Below are 21128 nucleotides of genomic sequence, written 5' to 3'. Positions count from 1 at the left end.
TTTTCAAAATAATTTCATCCAATGGGATCTGTAGATTGGCTATTTCATACGGCCATGATGTCCATTGCAGCATAAATTGTTTAATCTAATTGTTTTTATATAAGTAATCTATGTGTAAAAACCGATCTGATTTTATTTTTTTAATAAAAGTTAAAATGATTATTTAGAGTTATTTTTTTATAATATTTGATTATTATCTTGGAATATAAAAGACAGCAGTATTTTCTGTTTTGAATGTACAGAAAATTTATTTCAAAATTGTTTCATAAACATATTTATTATCTTTCTATTTCTTTAATTAAATACATCTTTGTTTTTCTTATATTTTACTCTTACGTTAACACTATTAATAGAATATAATTAAAAAAAAAAAGATAACGGTCCTTAAAGTTAATTGACATTAACATTCTATTTTTTATTTATAAAAAATCTCAAGTTTGAAACTCCATCTTTATGTTTACAAATAACGATGAAGATGTGCTTGGCGGCTATGATCTCATCATAGAGAATGTTGAGAGAGCAAAAGGGGGGAGGGTTTGGGGACCCTTGAAGGGATATGTACCTAATCACACACACAATTATTTAGTAAAAACATAAAGGTTTTGTAAGGAAATTGGCCCTTCGAGGCATAAATACCCGACAACCCAAGGATTATCATTGACTTAATTACTTAATTAAACTATAGTTAAGCAATCTTATGGAAGACAACGTGTATTAGCCCTTACCTTTTCTTCTCCTTTTCCTAGAGAGCGATCCAATTACCTGTGCACAAAAACCATCAAAGAGTTCCACAGAATTCTATGGAAGAGCAACAAGCAATATATTAAGAGAAGACAGCATATGTGCTTACTAACATTTTGGGCACTTATTAACATATTAGTCACGTAAAGCAAGATTAAGAGAGAATAGTACCAAAGTTAAAGGCTATTAGATGAGGTATAACTCGAATTAGCAGCAAGTACCGTGAAGAAATCTCTAGCTCTCTCGGGGGAATATTGGAAAAGTTGAAAGGAGAGGGAACAAGAATTACAGTGGGATTGATTAAATCTTAATTACTTTGTTAAATATTATTAGAGCAATCTTTATTTGGTACAGCCATATTCCCATTCATTCATCCAAGAAGAATAAATACGGTGTGCAATGAGCAGGGTATTTATTCCTTTTAACTTGCTAGATTTTATTAAACATATCTTTTGAAATGGTTTTGTTTTTTAATGATTAATATTGAGAGCGACCCTGAATTACGTGTATTAGAAGGTCATGAAAGCTCGGAAAAGTATCTACACTTAATATTGATTATAAAAATCATATATTCACATCAGTGCTGAACACCTACTCAATGATTATAAAGTAAATGATATTGTCTATCTATATCTTATTCGATCCTCTTTTCTCTTTAAAATTAATATCTATATGTTCTAGAGAATACACAATCATAATTTATAAAAAATATCAATCAAATATGATTTCTAATTACCTCAAACCTTCATTGATGTACTTTGGTATAATTATGTTTTTAAATGATGAAAATATATCAATTTTAAATAAGTAAGAACACTGAGATTTACTGAAATTAACTACTAAGGATAGTAATAATGATTCTAACCCATAAGAAAAATAGATTATTCATATATATACACAAGAATTTTTAAGAGATTAAAATTATTTCTCATATATGTGTTAATGTTTAATTAGTATTATAAATTTAAATTTCATTATAAATCTAATATAAAAACTTATGTTAACTAACCGACTAAAGCCTCCCTAATGCGGGATTATTCCTATTCTTGTTATTATTATAGATATTGTCAATTCATCATCATCACCGATGCTAAAAAAACACCCTTAGGCTTCTTTGAAACTGAAGTTTGTGGACTTCGAATTCCTAATCTACAAAATGGCCTGTTCATATATGGGTTTGATTTCCCTACCCAATTCTCCAAGCCCAACACTTTGCTTGACCAAATATAGCCCAACATGAGCTCATAACCAATTTTGATGGGATTAGATTTTGCCCCATTCCATGTCTGTTCAATAATTTGCTTCTCTTTTGTTCATCTCGTGACATCCCCTTAATTAGGAAATAATTTGAACATGAACACCGAAAAACTTTCATTGCTTTCAGTTGCTAGAAATCTGCTTTGTCAAAATAAAGTTATTAAACCTAGCTTTACCCGGATTATAGAGTTAAAAGGTTAATTTTAATTAATTTAAAATGATGTTTTTTTAAAAAAAAAAAATTAACCGAGTTTTGATTAGGTTTTAATATCAAATTAAATTGAGTTATCTCACACCTAATTTAATTTGAAACTCAACCTAAGTTAAAGAGAAAGATTAGAGAATTATCGAGATTCATCTGATTTAAAATACAAATAATCATACATCATTCTAAATAATATCAATTTCGAAATAAAATGTTTATCATTGTAAAATTAGTAGTCAAATTTGTTAGAAAATAGGACTAGATTGGGAACAAGGGTTGCATTAATTAGATGGAAGGTTAGGTATTTACAGTGCAATCCTGACAACACTCAGATAGAAAGCTCTAAATTTAGTCCATGAAAGCATTTCTAATAATCAACAACTCTCTAAAACCACGTTCCATTGTTAAAGCCCAACCAAACAACACATCATGATTGATGACATGCAAATTCGAAACCTCATATATCCTGATCTGTAAGAGAAATTCATTCTCAGCCATCAATTGGTCAGCATCTTGTTTCTGGTCAACATCTCAACATGCCTATAAAGGTCTCAGCATTATCTGCTTCGAATTCCAACAGAAGAGATAATAATATTAATAATAAGGAGGAAGGGTTTGGCAGCATCCTTTCACAAAGATGGATTTCAAGGTCTCTTCCCTCCTCTTCATTGCAATCTTGTGCTTAATCTCCTCAACCTCCACGGCCTTCAACATCACCAAGATCCTTGCACAATACCCTGAGTTTGTTAGCTTCAATGATCTCCTAACCCAAAGCGGGCTCGCCAAGGAAATGAGCAGCCGAGAAACCATCACTGTGCTTGCTCTCGATAATAGCTCGATTGGTGGGCTCTCTGGAAGACCCTTGGACATTGCCAAGAGGATCTTGAGTGCGCATGTAATTCTTGATTACTATGATCAAATAAAGCTTTCAAAACTTAAAAAGGCCAGCACTATCGTCACCACCTTGTACCAAGCTAGTGGCGCTGCAGATGATCGACAAGGTTTCTTGAATATTAGCAGAACTGCTGAGGGAATCAAATTCGGTTCAGCAGTGAAAGGTGCTCCTCTCGTCGCATCACTTGTCAAACCCGTGTACGCACAGCCTTATAACATTTCGGTGCTCCAAGTCAGCGAACCTATTGAGGCTCCAGGGATTGAGAACAATGCTCCTCCACCACCACCTGCTGCCGTTCCCAAGAAGGCACCAGCTCCAACTGCCAAATCTCCTTCCAAGGCTCCTGCACCATCCAAGGTGGAACCATCCACTCCAACTGAATCACCGACCGAGGGGCCAGTGGCTGCTGATGGACCAGTAGCTGATGTACCCACAGCCTCTCCATTGGCTGATGCACCAATGGCAGATGAAACAACTGCTGAAGCTGCTTCTTCACAAATGCATGCTGGTGGTGCCGTCGTGGTGATAGGATTGTTGGCCTGCATGATGGGTTTTTGAAAGGCAAGCAATAGAACAAGGCAGAAGAAAAACTAGGTAAAAGAATTGAGAAAACCGAAGCTGGATAGCATGGAAGTTAGCACAAGAATCAATGTCTTTTGTGCTACATTTGATTACATCCCCCTCCAATCACCTCAATTTGAAATGAAGTTGGAGGCCTAATGGGGGCATACAAGTTTAGTCTGATTTATACTTATAGATTGCAAATTCAAAATGTTTACATGCTTTATGAACATGCCTTGATTTTTCATCAACCACAACTTTTTTTCTTCACCTTTTTTACGATGGATACTGGATGCTGTGTGTGCATATCAACCGTTGCAGTGCTGTAGCTAAAGCGTCAAGTATCCTGCCTGAGGAGGGCAGTCGGGCCTTATTGCTGCCAAGATTTCACAGCAATTTGACAGAAATAAATGATCTGGAGTGTATTTGGTTAACAATCTTACTTGAACATTCTGATGAAAATCAGAAAACCAAATCGATAAAAAGAAATTGTAAAATCAAGCTCCATAATCAAGACAATGATCAAACATCGATCCGAAGAACCACTTTCCTGAATTCATTAGCTGTGGTAAAAACATTTCAAATACACAAACATGAATCCGCTTGTCCGCACAGGCTCATCATATGAGCTTCTCAAGAATATCCAAAATGGCTGTAAGGCTCACCTTAACAGAATCAGAAGAATAATTAGGAAATGCATAATCATTAATCCACACCTACGATCAGTGCTCTTTTAAGGTTTTGACCATTGAACCAGATTAACTTGGTTAACTTTCGATGAAACCCCCCCAAAAAAGGACTCTCTTGTAATTCAACCAGATTCATCCAGATGCATTGGTTGAGCTTCTGACCCTGTCAATTATATCCGAGATGACTCGGTCCATGTCAAGTGCCTTCAAAGGTGGAAACGGTCTTTTCATGTTCTGCAATAGATGACAGGCGGAGCAAAAATGAAACAATTTCAAGCACCAGCAAAGGCTACTTTAGCAAAGTATGTCAGATAATTTTTTTAAATAAATATGGGAAGGGACCCTGTCTGATCTTGTTAATTCAAACATTTACTTAAATTCTTCTTGAATAGCTAGATTCAAATCAAGAATCTTTTACAAACTGAGCCAAGTCCCAAGAGCTAACATATCTGTAAATTATGTACAATTTCACCAAAGACCTAGTTTTCGTCCAAGATTACAAAATAAACATCATATAAAATGGCGTTTTACTAATGCGAATTTTTACCCCTCACTGACAGAAGAAGGGCTATTGCATGCGCCATGCGGAATTGTTGATTTAACCACCACTCGCTCTTTTTTAGACCCACAGAAAATGGTGCTTTAGACTTGGACTTGTTTAAGCCTTTTAAGGTACAAAGATGAAGGTTTTGAAGAAAATCATTAGTTCATGACATCTCAGATAAAACAAAGAACAAATTATTATTCAAGCTATCTCATATTTTAAAAAGCTATCTCATATTTTAAAATTGAACTCACAAGTTTTTACCAGAAATCATTGAGTACTGATCTTTGTTAAATATGGAAACTCTGCGGGCATGATAAAATTAACCATTCCTAAAGGTTTTAAGAGAATGAAACAAAATTAAAATAAAAAAATGCATCAGCCATACAAATTGATGAACTAAAGAGACTATCAATAGATACTTCAGGTGTGAATTTTACCTGAAGACTGATGAATGTTTCCCCACCTTCTTCCCGTATTTCAAAGCATCCCCTTCTAGGCTGTTGAGAGTTGGAGAGAAACATCAATTAAACAGAAAATATGCAAGTAAAGGAGAAGTTAAAACACCAAACAATATGCCAGTAAGATGGCAGATAATCCTTCTGCAAAGAAAACTTGTTGTCCCTATGCTATGTGTTATCAAAGACCTTATCAGTTGACGTCAACAGCAATTACTTGGTTAACACCAGGAAAAGGACAAAACTTTGACCATGACAATCAAAATAATGATAAACAGCTTGGCATATGCATGCATCGAGGTTTTGGTTTTAATATCATAAAAAATATCAACGTCAATCTCCATTTCTTTCTTTCTTTTTGTGTCCATATTTTGCACGTAAAGAACTGTAGAGTTTGGATTCACAAGAAACAATGTTGAAATGTCTAATGTATGCAATAAACAGCATAAACATCCGAGATAATACCATTGTTACATAACCACATCGTCAATTCATAATTGAATCAAGGTAACACATGACCCAAGCTTGTAAATCTTTGATTTTCACTGCAATTTCAAATAATACATAGCATTCCAAAATATGACAATGCTCAAAATATGACCCTATACATAATGCAATAAGTAAAAGCCCTCAATAAAAGAAATCACAGCAACTAGCCACAAATCTGCCTTTTCACGCGCATAAAGAAGTTCTGACAACAAGAGCACTGTACCAGATACTCATCCAAGTACACAAAGCATTAGATTGTTGAAAAGGTCATGATACAACAGATTTTTAAAACTGGACACGAATGTGCTTTTTTACCCAGATGAATACGCATCAATTACAGAAGTAAAAAAATAAGTAATTGAGCCAAATGCAGAACACTTTGGATTATTGAAAAGCTCCCACTACAAAATTTAAAAATAGCTGCATTATGCCATTTCCCTCAGTGTATGAGATTGGGTGTCCATGAGAAGGGCACTAAAGAAGAAATTTACCAATGTACACAAAGCATTAGATTATCAAAAACATCATTTAACTCAATGTCTTTGGCAAACAAAAAAGAAGCTCAAGGCTAGATTCAACTAATAGCTGTGTAAAGAAGTTAGATCGCCCAGCAAAAGTACCTTTTCAGGATTGAGTAACACGGAGATACCAGGAAAGGCACTCAACAGACCATCTTTCACCTGAATAGCTCTTGTCTTGAATGCATTGCACTGTTTGCTGCAAGAATCAACATATGGATTAGAAAATGCATCATATGAATAATGACACTTAGCTAGGGGCATATTGCCCAAAAAAAAAAACATGAATAAACACTTATGCAATAATTCCTTGAATCATAATGACACTTAATGCCCTATGCAACAGAACTTTCCTATGAAAACACACCTCAGCCATCAAGTAGATGTTTTCATATTGGTAATTTAAAATGCAAGATTACTCACTAGAAAAACTAAATAATGCTGAACAAAACCATCATTCTATATTTTGAAGTTCAAACCATTCCAAACTAACTAAATAAACAAATAAATAAGTTTTTATCTCTATCAAGTTCCTCAACCTTCTTTAAAATCCGACACATGAAGTGAAAATACTCAACTTCACTGCTACAGGTTCTAACAGGAAAAAAAATTAAAAGATCAAATAACCTCAAGCCAAGATATGTAAGTCGAATCAAAGTTTAAGATAGTGTTTGATATAGTGGTAGTGGTTGTTTTTTAAAGTGATTTTCGCTTGGAAATGCATCAAAATAATATTTTTATTTATTTTTTAAAATTCATTTTTGACATCAGTCCATCAAAACGATCCAAAAACACAAAAAATAAAGTAAAAAAAAAATCAAAATTTTTCAAAAACAGGGTTGGAGCACAAAAACAAACACCGCCTAAAAACAGAGCAGATTTCAACTCTCCTTCCTAAACACCAAAGGAAACAGATCCCGGCCAAAAAAGATCCGATTAGATACAAACAATGCTTCTATATTCCTATCATGCACAGCAAGAACCAGAAACTAAAACCTTAAGAGGACTACTCCATTTTCCCTAGAAAACAACCAGATTAATTTTCAAAAATAAAACAGCATTTCCAATTAATTTCCTGGGATGGGACACTAACCGTTTAACCCTTTCCTTTCAACCAATTTCTGGGCAGCCAAACAGACTTTCTAATTAGAAACAATAATACTATTTCTTATTTCTCCAAACCCCAAAAAGACAAGAAAAATTGAAGACAGACATCAAAATTGACCAAAACAAAAAGTTATTAATCTAATTTCGCTTACTCAAAATAAACCCACCCCCAAGTTTATTGAAAAACTACTCTATCAACCCTCTTTCATTACACCTCTATTTTCTTTGAAACCAAACACAATCAGGGAAAGAGAGTCAAAATTGATTAGAGTAAAATACTCAATCACGAATTCAACTAACCCTAGAAACAAAAATCCCCAATCCTCTCAAGACTGAAAAAACCACTTTTCTAAGCCTAATTTACAGTTCACACTTTTAAATCAATTACAAACACGCACAAAAAAAAAAAAAAAAACCAACCCAGGGCTTGAAATCTCAACGCAGTTTCCTCTACCTTCTTCCATTTTCTCAGCAACCAAGAAGAAAAATAAATCAGAAACCAAGTACCTAAGACTCTAACTCCACTATTATTTCTCCCAAAACCAAAAAAACACTCACATAATTTTTTAAGAAATTAGATAAGAAAACACTCGCTTAATTAAATAAAAGACTATTCACTTTTTCGCCAGTTTAGTGTTTTCCTCTACTTTCTCACAAACCAAACAAAACCTAAAAAAAATAGAAAAACTCACCAATGTTCAATCACAATAGTCTTAGTAACTGCATCACCAGCGGGACTCTCTTCCTTAGCATCTTCTTCTTTCGTTCCGTCCTCGTCGGCCTCCGGTTCTTCTTCTTCAACTTCCTCTGCTTTACCTTCCACCTCAGCCTCCGAGGAAGACGAAGTCTTAGTTTCCGCTTCTTCTTTCACATGAGTCTTCACCTTCTTCTCCTTACTCTCTGCTGCTTTCTCTTGCTTTCTCTTCTTTCCCGACTCGGTCGGTAACTCAGTCAGCTTCGCATTGAATCGCTTAGCTGTGCTCCGAGTCATCCGAGCCGACCTCCTAGTCGCTGGCTTCTCCGACGACGTCGATTTCGTCTCTTCAGCCTTCTTTCTAGGCGCCATAGGAAGAAAGGAAAAACGAGAACGAAATGAGAGTCCGGACGAGCTCGGCTTCCTTCTCACCCTGCGTGGACAGCCGTGAAATGGTTCGCGTGTCGGATTTTTTATTTTTTTTATATCTTTATTTTTTTGGCTTTTTTTCGTTTTCCCGCGCTTTTTGTCAAGGGACGATCTGTGATTGGGTTTGGTGGGGTGATCGGAAGTGATTAGGGGTTGAAAGGATAAGATTGTACCACGTGGAAGAAGGTGCCAGCAGGGTTTGGACACGATATATATCAGGTTCCACGGTTGTTAATAATTTTTTTTTTGGCATCATATAAAAAAAATATAATATAAAATTATAAGTAATTATTTTTAATTAATTATATATTGATAATTTTAGTTAAAAAATTAAATTATATTAAAATCTAATAAAATGAATCAACAATATTATAATCAATAAATAATCTAAATAAAATGAGAGAAATAGATAGTATGAATTAATAAATTAATGACATGGAGAAATAAAAATTTTCAGAACAAATTTTTTCAATACAGGGGAATCACTAAAAAGATAGGAAACACATATAAACCTACTGACAACCTAGTTGTTTCCGTTACAATAAATCTTGATAGACCCATTTTGGATTGCAAGCTAATAAGTTTAAATTAGTAATTAATTAACACAATTCAATAATGAAATAAACTCCTAAACAATGTCTATTGTGCTAGAAAAAATTCAAATTAAAAATAATTATTTAAAATTAAATAAATTAAATAATAAAAAATGTTTTCATGTTAAAATTTCTCCATATAGCCTGAATCTTTATTTTTTGTATATTCTTGGCAGATTTGAGTCCTGATTTCAAACATGTCGTTCTCTCTCATTTGGATGAATTATTGGGTCTATGATATATAGTTGGAAAGTTTTAGATGTATAGTTTTATCCTAACTTTAATCGAAGCAAAATTCCACCGGTAACTTTAAATATGTCTCAAATAGTACACGAAGGTATTGTTTGACATATTTGACAATATTAGTTTACTAAATTTGACCATCTGAAATATTATGTTTGTTAACTCCATTTGACCTGAAAATTTACCACAATATATTTTCATGTATCTAATATTTTCCTATAAAATTTCAGCTTTATCCAATATACAGTTTGAAAGATATGTTCAATCTCGCAAAACTAATTAGCAGACATTTTAAGGCCAAATTTAGACCTGGCTTGGTTCATATCATAAATTTAGTAAACTCGTAAAATCAGACCGAGTTTATCGATTTTGCACCAGTTAAGTTTGATTTTACTGGTTTCGAGTTTTTAGTCCAATTAGCACGTTAGATACATGTTAACTCGTAAAATCTTACGATTTTAATTACGAGTTAACTTGCGATTTTAACAATCTTGCTTGGGATTTTGTTTTGTTGCAAATTAATTATAATTTAATACTCTTAGTTTATAAAAGATAAATAATATTTATAACATAAAAATAATTAAATAATTCTTAGATCATCGTTGATTATAGTTAATTTTGTGATGTTTTGAAATTAAATGAGTAGGTAAAAGGCAATAAAGCCCTTGAAGGCTAAAAATGAGTATAAATGAATAAGGGGTATTGTAGTAATTGAACAAAGAGTTGATAAATATAAATAGAAAAGAAAATAGAAGAGAGAGAGCTGTGTTTTAAAAGTGAAAACTGACGGGAGAAGAGAAGAAAAGGGGAGGAAGAAGAAGAGAAAAGAGGGAAAGATAAGGAAAGGAGAAGAGAATTGGAGGAAATAAGTTTAAAGGTAAGATTATGTATAAATGTGTGTTCTTTAAGCTTTAAGTTCTGTTTTGATAAATGTTAGGGTTTTGAATATTGTGTTTTGAGTTTGATTGATGAATTAATTGGAATGTTATGGGTTGATTGTTGTGGGTAATTGGTTAATTAGTTGATTGTGAGAGATTGGAGGTAAATATGATGATTTTGAGTTGTGATTTTGTTTGAATGGTGAAATTGTGTTAGAAATCAGGAGATGACAGTAGGTAATCTGTGAAATTTTGGGTTTGAGGTTGAAGATGATGAAAATTCAATTTGGTCCCTCAATTTATGAAATTACAGTTTAGTCCCTAAACTTTGGGAAAATTATAATTTGACCCCTAATTGTATTTTGAGATTCTGTACAGTGTTATTATGAGGTTAAGGATGATGAATCTGAGTTTGATAATTGATTTGGAATATTTTCAGTTTGGTCCCTCAATTTTGGGAATTTACATTTTAGTCCCTGAACTTTATGAAAATTTCAATTCGGTCCCTGGTTCGTTCTAGACAGAATTAAGGATGGTTTATGGGTGAAAATTCAGTATAGTTATGTATTTTCCAGATTGGTCCAATTTTGGTAAAATTACGTTTTGGTCCCTGTTTTGGAAAATTGTCGTTTTAGTCCATAAACTTAGGAGACTAAACCTAGTTTTATTTTATGCATTGGGATCTCTTGTTTGAGTTGCTTTTGAGTATATTTTCATATTGTTGTAGGTTCTCCTAACGATCCTCAATAGGATTTTCGGGTCTTTCGTCTGACATTCCTTTTAGTTCTATATTTTCCGGGTGAGTGGAATAATCTTTAATATGCATATAATATAAATAAATACGTATGTTGATTATATGATGAGTACAATTAGTAAATTTCTTGAATATTTATATACGTTGCTTTATTTCTGAGTACTCATTTATTCTTGAATTTGCACTCGCAATCTGTCAAAGTAAATTTTATTTGATATGATATACGTTTCTTTGATGATTATGTGAATATCTATTATGCCTTGATATGGGACTTGTCAGTAACTCCATGCTAACAGAGAGTAGTTAGCCTATGTGCACATAATATTCTGTAAACCTAGCTGGTGAGAGAGGCATCAGCCTGTGGCGACTGATCATCCCACAGTGGTCACCTTCGGGTGTCATCTGGTCACCTTCGTGTGTCATCTGGTCACCTCCGGGTGTCATCTGATCTCTGACATGTAGTCCACTACGTTATGATGATACGTTTAGTATGTATATGATATGTATATGATATGTTTTGTATGTATATGATATGTATATAATATGTTTAGTATGTATATGTATATGTATATGTATATCAAGATAAATGATCTTGCGAACTATTAATATCAAGAATATCTAAAATGTATATTAATTATTATTCCCTCACTGAGTTGGTTGAACTCACCCCTCATTCTTAATATTATTTCAGGTTCTTAGTTTCTGATAGCAGGTGAACCTTGTTGAGTGTTCCTGCTTCTTCAGTTTTGGGTCAGTATGCCTTGCTTATCTTTCAAGGCTGTTTGATTCGATGTCTTAGACGCTCCACTATTACCTTGTTTTAAGTTAGAATTTTGACAATGTAATGAGTATTATGGATTATTGTTTTTGTTTTAATTACTGATGAGGAGTTTTAAACTACCTTTTGGTTTCATCAGCTTTGAATAATATAATATTTCTGAAGATTATGAAATGCTGCGTAATTTTGAATAAATTATTCTTTTGATATGTCTGTTTTGAGGCTTAGCGCGGGCGGGGTGTCCTTCCGGCACCGCCCCTGCGTTGCCGGTCATGGACCCGGGATTCGGGTCGTGACAAATTTAATGGTATGTTTTCTACCAAAAACAAATTCCCTCATCAAACTCTCCATCCCATCTACTTGTTTTTAAATATTTTATAATTTTTAAATAAAAAATCAAAATGAAATGAAGAGAATATAAAATTGGCAACAACATTTTTTGAGAAAATATTGAAGAAAATGCTGTTGAAAGTCATGTTTACTGTAAGGAACAGCAGAACAAGAAAGGAAAAAATTAAAAGAGAGAGAGAAGAGACGATAATTTTACGTGGAAAACCCTCTTAAAATGAGGGGAAAAACCACGGGACAATCACGGAAACACTTTTATTAATTTATATGCTGAGGCAACAATTTTGTTTTAATGTACAGATAATAATCAAACTATTATAAGAAACAGAGAGAGGGCAACAACAATAAGTAAAAAAAATAAAAAGCAAAGTTAGAAACAATATAATTAATTAATTAATTAAAGGATATATACACATCTCCTCCTCCTCTTCCGATGGATTTGAGCGCTGGGAATATTTCTTTTCCCCTTGTTGTTGGGCGGCTGCATGGCATTCAAGAAAGATGATTATATAGATGAACTCAGAAATTGGTGGATAATTTACACTCTTAATTCATCGAAGCTATTATTCATTTTAATTCTTCAAAGCTGCTTTTATTAAATTAATTATACAGTAAAACCACACTAATAGGAACACCCAAAATAAAAAATAAATAAATAAATAAATAAATAAAAGAGTTGTACATAGAAGTTACCTGCAACCAATTATTTATTGTTGTTCTCTTATTAAACGGTGTGAATTAGGAAGTTCCTAAAAGTGCCAATTAAGAGGAGAAATTAAGTAGAAGAATTAAGTAGAAAGTGCTAAAACTAACTAAGCAACATTTCTCTATTAATAAATAATGTGAAGTCAGATTTAATAAATAGAAGATATTACCTCCCTCCTTAAATAATTGTGATGCTTGGGATATGAGAGTCGTTGGGCCAGCCCTCTCCTCCTGCTTTGAATTGTTCTTCTAGAATTGAGCTAGATTTTATTAGCAGTTTCTCTATAGTTGTTGACTGGAGCACGTAATCCGGAAGTGCTTTCAATTTTGGGCACTTCAAAATTAGCAAGGAACGAAGAGATGGCATTATGATTGAAATGGAGATGTTTGTTTTATCTTCATTTCCTCTTCTCCACCTCCCTCCTTCTCCTCCTTCCCACTCTTCCCACTTTCTCATATCCGAAATGGTAAGACCTTTCAACTTGGGGAATGCAGTAATAATATTTGACGGTGATGGTGATGTCATTTCTCCAATACTAATCTCACTATCCTCATCATCCTCACGATCAACTTCTAATCCCAAAAATTCATCACCCATCTTTTTCACGCATTCCATCCAACTTATAGTTAATTCTTCAAGAGATGGCAACTTCCCCAAAGGAGGCAGATTCTCAATCTTCCCCCACTCAGAGAGTTCAACAACCCTTAGTTTATTAATACAACTAGAAAACACTGGGTCGATTCCTCGGTAATAACGTATTTCCAAAAATTCTAAGTTTGGAGGTGGTTCTAAGGCTTCAAGGACTTCATCGTCGTGAATTGTCCCCTTGTCTATCCTCGATTCAAACCATAAACGTAAACAAGTGAGGTGTTCCTTACTCTTAAGTAATGCTTTCTTAACCTCATCTGGATCTTTCACATCTCCCAACCATCTTATCTTCAGAGATCCTTGAAGGTGGTTCAAGTTTCTCAAATCTCCAAAATTAGACACTTCACCACTACCACTCACATGGAACTCATCTAATTCCCGAAGAGAACTTAACCCCTCAACTCCTCTCATCTTTACAAACAATCTACCAACACTGAGATGTCTTAATTTGACTAGTTTTTCCATGTTATCAGGCAATCTTTCAAGTTTCTCACAATCCGAGACATCTAAAGTTAGCATATTATACAATTCACACATCTCTTCAGGTAACTCCCGAATTAGATTACCAGACAAGTCAACATGCCTCAGGTGTATCAACTTTCCTATGTTGGATGGGACTTCTTCTATTCCACATCTTGACAATCTCAATGTTCTCAGACAACTCAAATTAGCGATTAAGTTAGGTAAGGTTGCATTCATCGATGAAGGATAACCATCAACAATCAGGCTGCGAAGCTTTTTCAAACTATGGATGGTTTCAGGAAATGAGTAGGTTTTATATTTTCTTAACACTACCATGGAGTGTCGGGCATCTCTAGAAAAAGAGTCTATCTTTGACTCTGCCGCACCATCAATCTCTACATTAAAACTTTCATTTTTTGTCAAAAATTGTGCAAAATCATGCACCATGTCATGCATCTTACATGCATAAATGCTATCATCACCCTCTTCTTTCTTAAAATCTTGAAAGAAAGAGCGTGCCGCTAAAGCTTCGAAGCACTCACGACCCATTACTTCCATCTCTTTATTCTGTGTTTCCCGAAGGAAACCTTGTGCCATCCACAGTTTGATCAAATCACCTCTGTAAAATGTGAAGTCTTTTGGAAAGACTGCACAATATGAGAAACACCGTCTCACTTCAGAGGGCAAGTCATGGTAGCTCAACCATAAAGGAGCCAAAAGATTGCTTTCAGCTTCTTTTATCTCCCAGACATGGCTGTGCAAGACACTTTCCCACTCTGCTTTGCTTCTTTTGAAGCGCAAAAGACTTCCTAAAGTCTTTGCAGCAAGAGGCAGGCCTTCACACTTTACTGCAATTTGTCTACCAATATCTTCTAAATTATCAAACTCTCTATCGGTCTTTTCAAAATATGAGAATTCACTGAACAATGACCAGCATTCCTCAGGAGGGAGAAGTCCTAGTTCTAAAATGTCAGTGGGTGAGGAGCCCATGCACTTCGCAACATTCCTATTACGTGTGGTCACCAGAATCCTACTTCCAGGCAAACCACACTTGAGGGAGTTTCTTAGTTGCTCCCACTTTGTAGCATCTTCATTCCACACATCATCAAGGACAAGCAAGAATTTCTTTTCCCTAAATGATTGTTGTATTTTTTCTAGCAAAGTCTCTAATTTTTTTAAATTTTGGGTGGACCTCATATGAGCTTCAAGGATTTCCTTGGCAATCCTTGTCTCATCAAAGGGATCTGATACACAAACCCATATTCTCCTATTAAAATGGGTCTTCACCACATGATCATTAAAAACTAGCTTAGCAAGGGTTGTCTTTCCTATCCCTCCCATCCCTACTAGAGAGATTGTACGGAGGGCTGGTCCTTGACTACTCTCACTCAACAACGTTTTTATAACCCTGACTTTATCCTTTTCTCTACCTTTAACCTCTTTTACATCTATAACAGAAGCGGTTTCATGATGTTCAAGCTGCTTAATTCCCGCTTCCAATAATTTGAAGTGGAACCTATTTTTCTCAACCACAATGCCATCTATTCTTTCATTCAGCTCTTTTATCTTATAAGCAACACGATGACGCAAACCAACTTCTCTAAAATGAAAGCAAGAGAAGATCATGAAAGAGCATACCTTCCTTGTATTCTTGCTTTGCAATTTTGCAATTGCAGTGTCCCACTCATCCAAAACGTCATCCATGTCGTAAGATACGTCTTTGAGTTGATCTAACCAATGCTTGACGAACTGATCCTTCAACTGTCTTTCCTCTGCATCGGCAAACACAGCTTGGATGGCTCGGAAACTGCTGGTGAGCTTTTCAACCTCGTTCTTGACACCAACAAAGAGCCTCACTTTTTGTCCCACCTTCTCACTAACGATCGAGCTCAGCCGCTCCAAGACTACGGAAACAAGAGCATCAGCCATATTATTCAGAACTAAGGAATGGTTGAGAGAGGATAAAATTGAAATAAAAGGATTATAAATTTGGGAATGTGCAATATAGGGAGTAATTGGTTGGTTGAGAAATGAGGAGAAATAAAAAAAGGATGCAAAGGGGAGCTTATGATTTGATGATGCTTCATATCATCTATTACTTGATGTATATATAGTGCATTGGAAAAGGCCATGGAATCTCTTAATTTCATGTATTGAAGCAAAAGATCTTTGCTCTCATGATGGTTTTTTGGAATAATTGTCTTCCCCAAGAAATGCCCTTTATTCTTTCCTTTCGACTTCTCAGAAGAAATATTCCAATATTTACAAGAGCAAGCTATCGTGTGACTCCGTAAATCTTTCTTTTTTGAAAAAAAATAAAATTTGGATAGGAATTCTTTACCCCACTTAGTGTCATTAAGATTGCTTATGGAAGGTATCAAGAACAATGGCCACCTTAATCCATTCAATTTATACACTATTGCGGGACATACAGTAGTTTAAGCAAGAATCTTGAGCAAGTGCAACAACCAAGTAAACTAAGAGAAGGGGAACACGGATGGAATCAGATGTAACTACAAACATCTCCAGCCTACAGTTTGTTCAAAAAAGTTTCTCAAACAACGTATCATTTACTAGAATTTCTTAATTTGAATGACAACTTCAGCCTTATTATTCCACCAGATATCAATTTTTTTACTGCAAAACCCACATTCAAAATGTATCATCACTGTGGTAGCGATTTGTGCATTGCTGCATATTTCAAACTGCGATATTGTGGCCATTTACTTTCATGCAATGTGTGAGCAAATTAATGATGCTGTCATTTTACAAAGTGATTTGCAGGCCATTAATTGGTTCTGAGCATTCTGCTGTGCATATTAGGTCCAGCCAAACTCCTACATTATTGCATGTATTGGAATACCAGGAACCTATAGTAAGTAACAACTGAAATTGATGTTACCAGTCAATCTGGGACTTTAATCACAACAGGAATCAATTATCCAATGAAAACAAAAATATAATGATTGAATAATCAAACAATGAATTGCATTTTTTAAGAATGCTTGCCATGCCGATGTCCCATTATTGCCTTCATGGGCACAAAGAAAGCAGGCAAAGTGGTCTTTGTAAAACTGAAAGCTCGCCACTATTAGAATGATGGTCGGTTATTGGGACTATGGGAAAGCAGCTTGCGGGTGGGGTGAGGAGAAGATACCAGATCTTCATCCTTTTGAGGTATAAAACATTCCATTTCAATGCCGAAGATAAAGGTTTCAAATACCATATCATATGAGAATTCAAATGACTGTTCTTGTTCGTATTAAAGGAAAAAAAACAACCAGCTATAGGCCAAGTTAAATGTTAACTTGCATGCAGTATCTAGCTTACAAGTAGTCTTCTACTCAGACTCATGTGCAGTATCTAGCTCTGCTAACCTCTTTGAGAAACTCTTTGTATCTGGAAGACCTTGAAGATCTCCATGTAGAATCTCAAAATCATCAGTGCATCTGGAAAAAGCTGCATAAAAATTTTAAAAGAATAAAGAATTCAGTGTCTCATCAAAGAACAAATTTTCAGCACTTGAATACCATTCTGGGATGCTGATACCTCGTCCTGGGACCCTTTGTAATTGATAACCAAGGACATTGGCATCTCTTAATCTCCTTGCTCCACTGAACTACACTCTCACAAGGAAAAACAGAACAATTGTTTTAGACCATTCAAAGACAAGGAAATAATATTTTAATGTAAATCTGAATTTAGTAACCCAATTTTTTTCATAAAAAAATTCTACCATTTTAACAATGTACAAGGTTTTTGACACAACAAAAATTGTCACAGATAAAAGAATCAAGGCAGCTTAGCCATGTGCAAAAATCTCAAAAACTCAGCACAAAGGAATGAAAGGTTGAAAATTGAAGGAATTATCTTTGAAGATAGTTACATTATCATTACAGAAACCTTGTCCTCAACGATGTTGATGCAAAACACATGCATTACTGATTACACCCCTCGTAAAACTAGATATCAAAACTTTGCTTACCTTATCTGAAGCATAGTTTTTACCACAAGCTATCTCCTGCAAAATGTGAGCTGCCACCTACAATTTCAAAATATCCAAAAGCAGTATATCAGTACTGTTGAGAAACAACATGTCAAGAAAATCACAGAAATCAGGACAGGAAGTTAGTACCTCGCCTCCATTAATGCCTCCCTCATAGCATGGTTTCAAACTAATTGCACGTTCAAGATAAGGTTTCCAGTGACCAGTGAGTAAATCTCTCCTAATCATCTCAACACCACTAGTATCAGTAACACAGGTTCAAGACATCATATTTCACTAGTATCAAAACGATGTAAAAGGAGCTACAAGAAAAAATCACAGAGAGAACTGAAGAATAAGAGGAAGAGGAAGAAAGGAAGAAAACAAAAGATTATGATGACACTTGGAAACAATTATTGCACCTCGAGCATATTTCTCAAAAAGGGTTCTTCATTGAAATAATCTCTTCGCACAAAGACAAATGGTAGCTTGAATGCCAGGGCTTCACTGACAGTGCGGCTTCACTGACAGTGCCATATCCAATTTTCCCTGAAGAAATGGAAATCGCATTAAGTTTCTGTTTCAAACCATTTAATTTAGTTCAGCTGCCAAAAATATCATTCTGACCAAGCATGCAGTCTGATGCTGCAATGAGATCAGGTGTGTAGGCATCTTTTGCAAGCTTTATGAAATTTGGTGGAAGCTCACATCATCACTGATGCCACTTTCCTTCGTTACCCATGGTAAGAAAAAAAGAAGACTTGGATCAACATCTAAGAGATATAAAGAAGGGTTTCAACAGTGTTTGGAAGCCACACCTCCTTGCGGGTTTTGTGCTACTTCCTCGCAGCTAGAGGTACATCAATGACATCCCGGAAAGCAAGCACTGAAAACTGGAGATAATTAATATTTTGAGAGCAACCAAACAATGTTCCTGCACCAAATACGGAAATGAGAAAGGAAACACAGGGAGATTCATCTTGAGGCTGTGTAAGAACCAACGTACTTCGGATTAGGAATTCACGGTGAGCAAAAGCAAATTTTAGCACTACTAAAATCACACACCAAAACAGGTAAATTGAAAAGGATCATTTCAGCAAATTAAGGTGAAGTAGTGTCTCCTAAAATTCTTAAAAAGAAAACGTTGTCATATTTAATAGGTTTAGTTAGTAAAAAGAGAAATTACCTCTGGGTATTGCAGTCAGCAGTCAATTTTGATCTTTGGAGTATGTAAGGTGTTAGGCAGCCCTTTCCTATCCTCTCTTTGATTTGTTCTTCAAGAATTGGGCTGCTTATGATTTTCAGTTACTCAGAGTTGTTGACTAGAAGTGGTAATCAGAAATTGTTTTCAATCACATGCTTCTTCTTCATCAAATTCCACATCTCTACAGATCATCACATTTTTTTTTATTAAAGTTATAAAGCTTATATTATTTGGACTTATGATCATGTCCCACAAAATATCTTTTTTCTCTTGTCATCTAATTTGTTTCTTATTTGATTATCTACATGTAGGTAGCCAATGCTTTCAAACACTTTCAAGTGAGTAAAACTTGACTTTCTTCCTTTCCATGCCTTTCGTAAGACATCTATTTGACAAGTAAATAGCACAATTTATAGCTTCAGCTCAAAACTCCTTTGGCGTCTTCTTGGTTTTGAGCATGCTTCGTGTTATGTTGAGGATACTTCTATTTGTTTTCTCTACCACGCCATTTTATTATGGCGATTTAGGTACTGTTAGGAGTTTTTTTATATCATGATCTTCACAAAACTCATTAAACTCATTAGAAAGAACTTCACCCCCATCTGTTCTCAGTGATTTTATAGAATAATCACTTTCTTTTTCAACTAACGCTTTAAACTTCTTAAAACAATTAAATACGTTAGACTTTTCATTTAAGATGTATACCCATGTTCTTCTACTATAATCATCAATAAAAAATATAAAATATGGATTTTTACCAAATAAGCATGGTTGAATAGGACTACATACATCTGCATGTATTTATTGATAGGGTTGATTTGCTCTAGATGTAGACTCCTTTAGAAAGCTCTTGCGAAATTATTTTTCCACTAAACATCCTTCACACAAATGATTTGGATGTATAATGGATAGTAAACCCTTCAACATCTCCTTTTGTGCCATCATCTTCAAGCTATCAAAGTTTACATGTCCAAGTGTTATATGCCAAAGCAAAGTCTCATCTTTCACACATGCCTTTAAGCATTTAGGCATATCTATTTCTATGTTTAGCGAAAACATTTTATTCTTTATTATGGTTATATTTGCAATCATAGCTCTATGAGTATCAAGTAATGTCAAAGTATGATCGTTCATCTTAATCTCATAACCCTTTTCCAATAATTGTCTCAAACTCAATATATTGCCTTTTATAATTGGGATATAATAAACATCATCAATAAATTGATGACTACTATTTTTCAATCTAATGAAAATCATACATTTCCTTTTGATGGAAACATTTGAGTAATCCACGAAGGTGACATTACCTTTAATTGATTCATCAAGCTCCATAAACTAGTCTTTATTTCCACACATATGATTGTTGGTACTATTGTCTAGATACCACATGTTTTCTTTGGCTAACATTTGTTCATCATGAACTAATAATAAGGTGGCTTCTTTCTCCTCTTCTACAACAAGATTGACATTCTCTTTAACCTTTTTAGCTGTATTCTAACAATCCCTGACATAATGACCCATCATCCCACATTTGTAACATTTAACTCTCTTTTTTTTGTCAAACTTGGGTCTTGTTGTCAGCCAGCTTGCTTTATTTAGTCGACCGGTTGACATGTTGAGGCTGCCTCGACCTTCTCTTCTAAATCTGTCTTTTCCTCATCTTCTTTTACCTTGTCCACGCCCTCTACTTGCTTGGGTATATCCAAAACCATTTTGCCTCTCTTTTGAATGGTGTTTTGAAAAGAGTACTTGTGCACTCACGTGTTCTTGAATGTCATTGTCTCTTTCTTTATGGACTTATAGTTTTTCCATGAGTCCTTGAATAGTCAAAAAAACCTATATTTTGTGATTTGTTTTTATCGTAACCACCACATAATGAAACTTCTTTTGCAGCAAGCATAGAATATTTTCTACTACATGTGTTTCCTCTATTTTCTCCCTA

At 34.7% G+C, this 21128-nt stretch overlaps 4 protein-coding genes and 1 long non-coding RNA gene across 5 annotated transcripts; 2 read left to right on the top strand and 3 right to left on the bottom strand.

The window, feature by feature from the left end:
* Nucleotides 1-2840: 2840 nt before the first annotated feature.
* Nucleotides 2841-3656, top strand: LOC112325935 (fasciclin-like arabinogalactan protein 3). Its single transcript, XM_006371741.3, has one exon. It carries the CDS (start codon nucleotides 2841-2843, stop codon nucleotides 3654-3656), a length of 816 nt encoding a protein of 271 aa, XP_006371803.3.
* A 534-nt stretch (nucleotides 3657-4190) lies between these two features.
* On the bottom strand, nucleotides 4191-8689 carry LOC18107584 (helicase SWR1-like). The gene is made up of 4 exons (XM_006371786.3): nucleotides 8157-8689; nucleotides 6460-6556; nucleotides 5333-5392; nucleotides 4191-4582 (listed from the first exon to the last, which is right to left on the bottom strand). Exons 1-4 carry the CDS (start codon nucleotides 8528-8530, stop codon nucleotides 4481-4483), a joined length of 633 nt encoding a protein of 210 aa, XP_006371848.3. The 5' UTR covers nucleotides 8531-8689; the 3' UTR covers nucleotides 4191-4480.
* A 1510-nt stretch (nucleotides 8690-10199) lies between these two features.
* On the top strand, nucleotides 10200-11883 carry LOC112324894 (uncharacterized). The gene is made up of 3 exons (XR_002978874.2): nucleotides 10200-10300; nucleotides 11029-11100; nucleotides 11747-11883. It is a non-coding gene; the product is annotated as an uncharacterized LOC112324894 (long non-coding RNA).
* A 1181-nt stretch (nucleotides 11884-13064) lies between these two features.
* Nucleotides 13065-16044, bottom strand: LOC18107585 (putative disease resistance protein RGA3). The gene has a single exon (XM_024590185.2). The coding sequence runs from the start codon at nucleotides 15924-15926 to the stop codon at nucleotides 13065-13067; it is 2862 nt and encodes a 953-aa protein (XP_024445953.1). The 5' UTR covers nucleotides 15927-16044.
* Nucleotides 16045-17138: 1094 nt separating this feature from the next.
* Nucleotides 17139-18236, bottom strand: LOC18107586 (L-arabinokinase). Its single transcript, XM_024590321.2, has 4 exons — nucleotides 18133-18236; nucleotides 17983-18039; nucleotides 17547-17616; nucleotides 17139-17456 (listed from the first exon to the last, which is right to left on the bottom strand). Exons 1-4 carry the CDS (start codon nucleotides 18229-18231, stop codon nucleotides 17338-17340), a joined length of 345 nt encoding a protein of 114 aa, XP_024446089.1. The 5' UTR covers nucleotides 18232-18236; the 3' UTR covers nucleotides 17139-17337.
* Between the last annotated feature and the right edge of the window lie 2892 nt (nucleotides 18237-21128).

This window comes from Populus trichocarpa, chromosome 18, assembly GCF_000002775.5.
Source record: "Populus trichocarpa isolate Nisqually-1 chromosome 18, P.trichocarpa_v4.1, whole genome shotgun sequence".
NCBI classification, from domain to species: Eukaryota; Viridiplantae; Streptophyta; class Magnoliopsida; order Malpighiales; family Salicaceae; genus Populus; species Populus trichocarpa.
This window is presented reverse-complemented; position numbering and strand designations above follow the sequence as displayed.

Excerpts from the sequence above, each read along its gene's own strand:
- LOC18107585 (XM_024590185.2), bottom strand. The coding sequence starts at position 15,926 with ATGGCTGATGCTCTTGTTTCCGTAGTCTTGGAGCGGCTGAGCTCGATC.
- LOC112325935 (XM_006371741.3), top strand. The coding sequence starts at position 2,841 with ATGGATTTCAAGGTCTCTTCCCTCCTCTTCATTGCAATCTTGTGCTTA.
- LOC18107584 (XM_006371786.3), bottom strand. The coding sequence starts at position 8,530 with ATGGCGCCTAGAAAGAAGGCTGAAGAGACGAAATCGACGTCGTCGGAG. Across the intron at positions 5,393-6,459 it reads TGTTACTCAATCCTGAAAAG|CCTAGAAGGGGATGCTTTGA; the intron begins GTACTTTTGCTG and ends AACTCTCAACAG. Across the intron at positions 4,583-5,332 it reads AAACATTCATCAGTCTTCAG|AACATGAAAAGACCGTTTCC; the intron begins GTAAAATTCACA and ends CATCTATTGCAG.
- LOC18107586 (XM_024590321.2), bottom strand. The coding sequence starts at position 18,231 with ATGATTAGGAGAGATTTACTCACTGGTCACTGGAAACCTTATCTTGAA. Across the intron at positions 17,617-17,982 it reads AAAACTATGCTTCAGATAAG|TTCAGTGGAGCAAGGAGATT; the intron begins GTAAGCAAAGTT and ends GTGAGAGTGTAG. Across the intron at positions 17,457-17,546 it reads ACAAAGGGTCCCAGGACGAG|CTTTTTCCAGATGCACTGAT; the intron begins GTATCAGCATCC and ends ATTTTTATGCAG.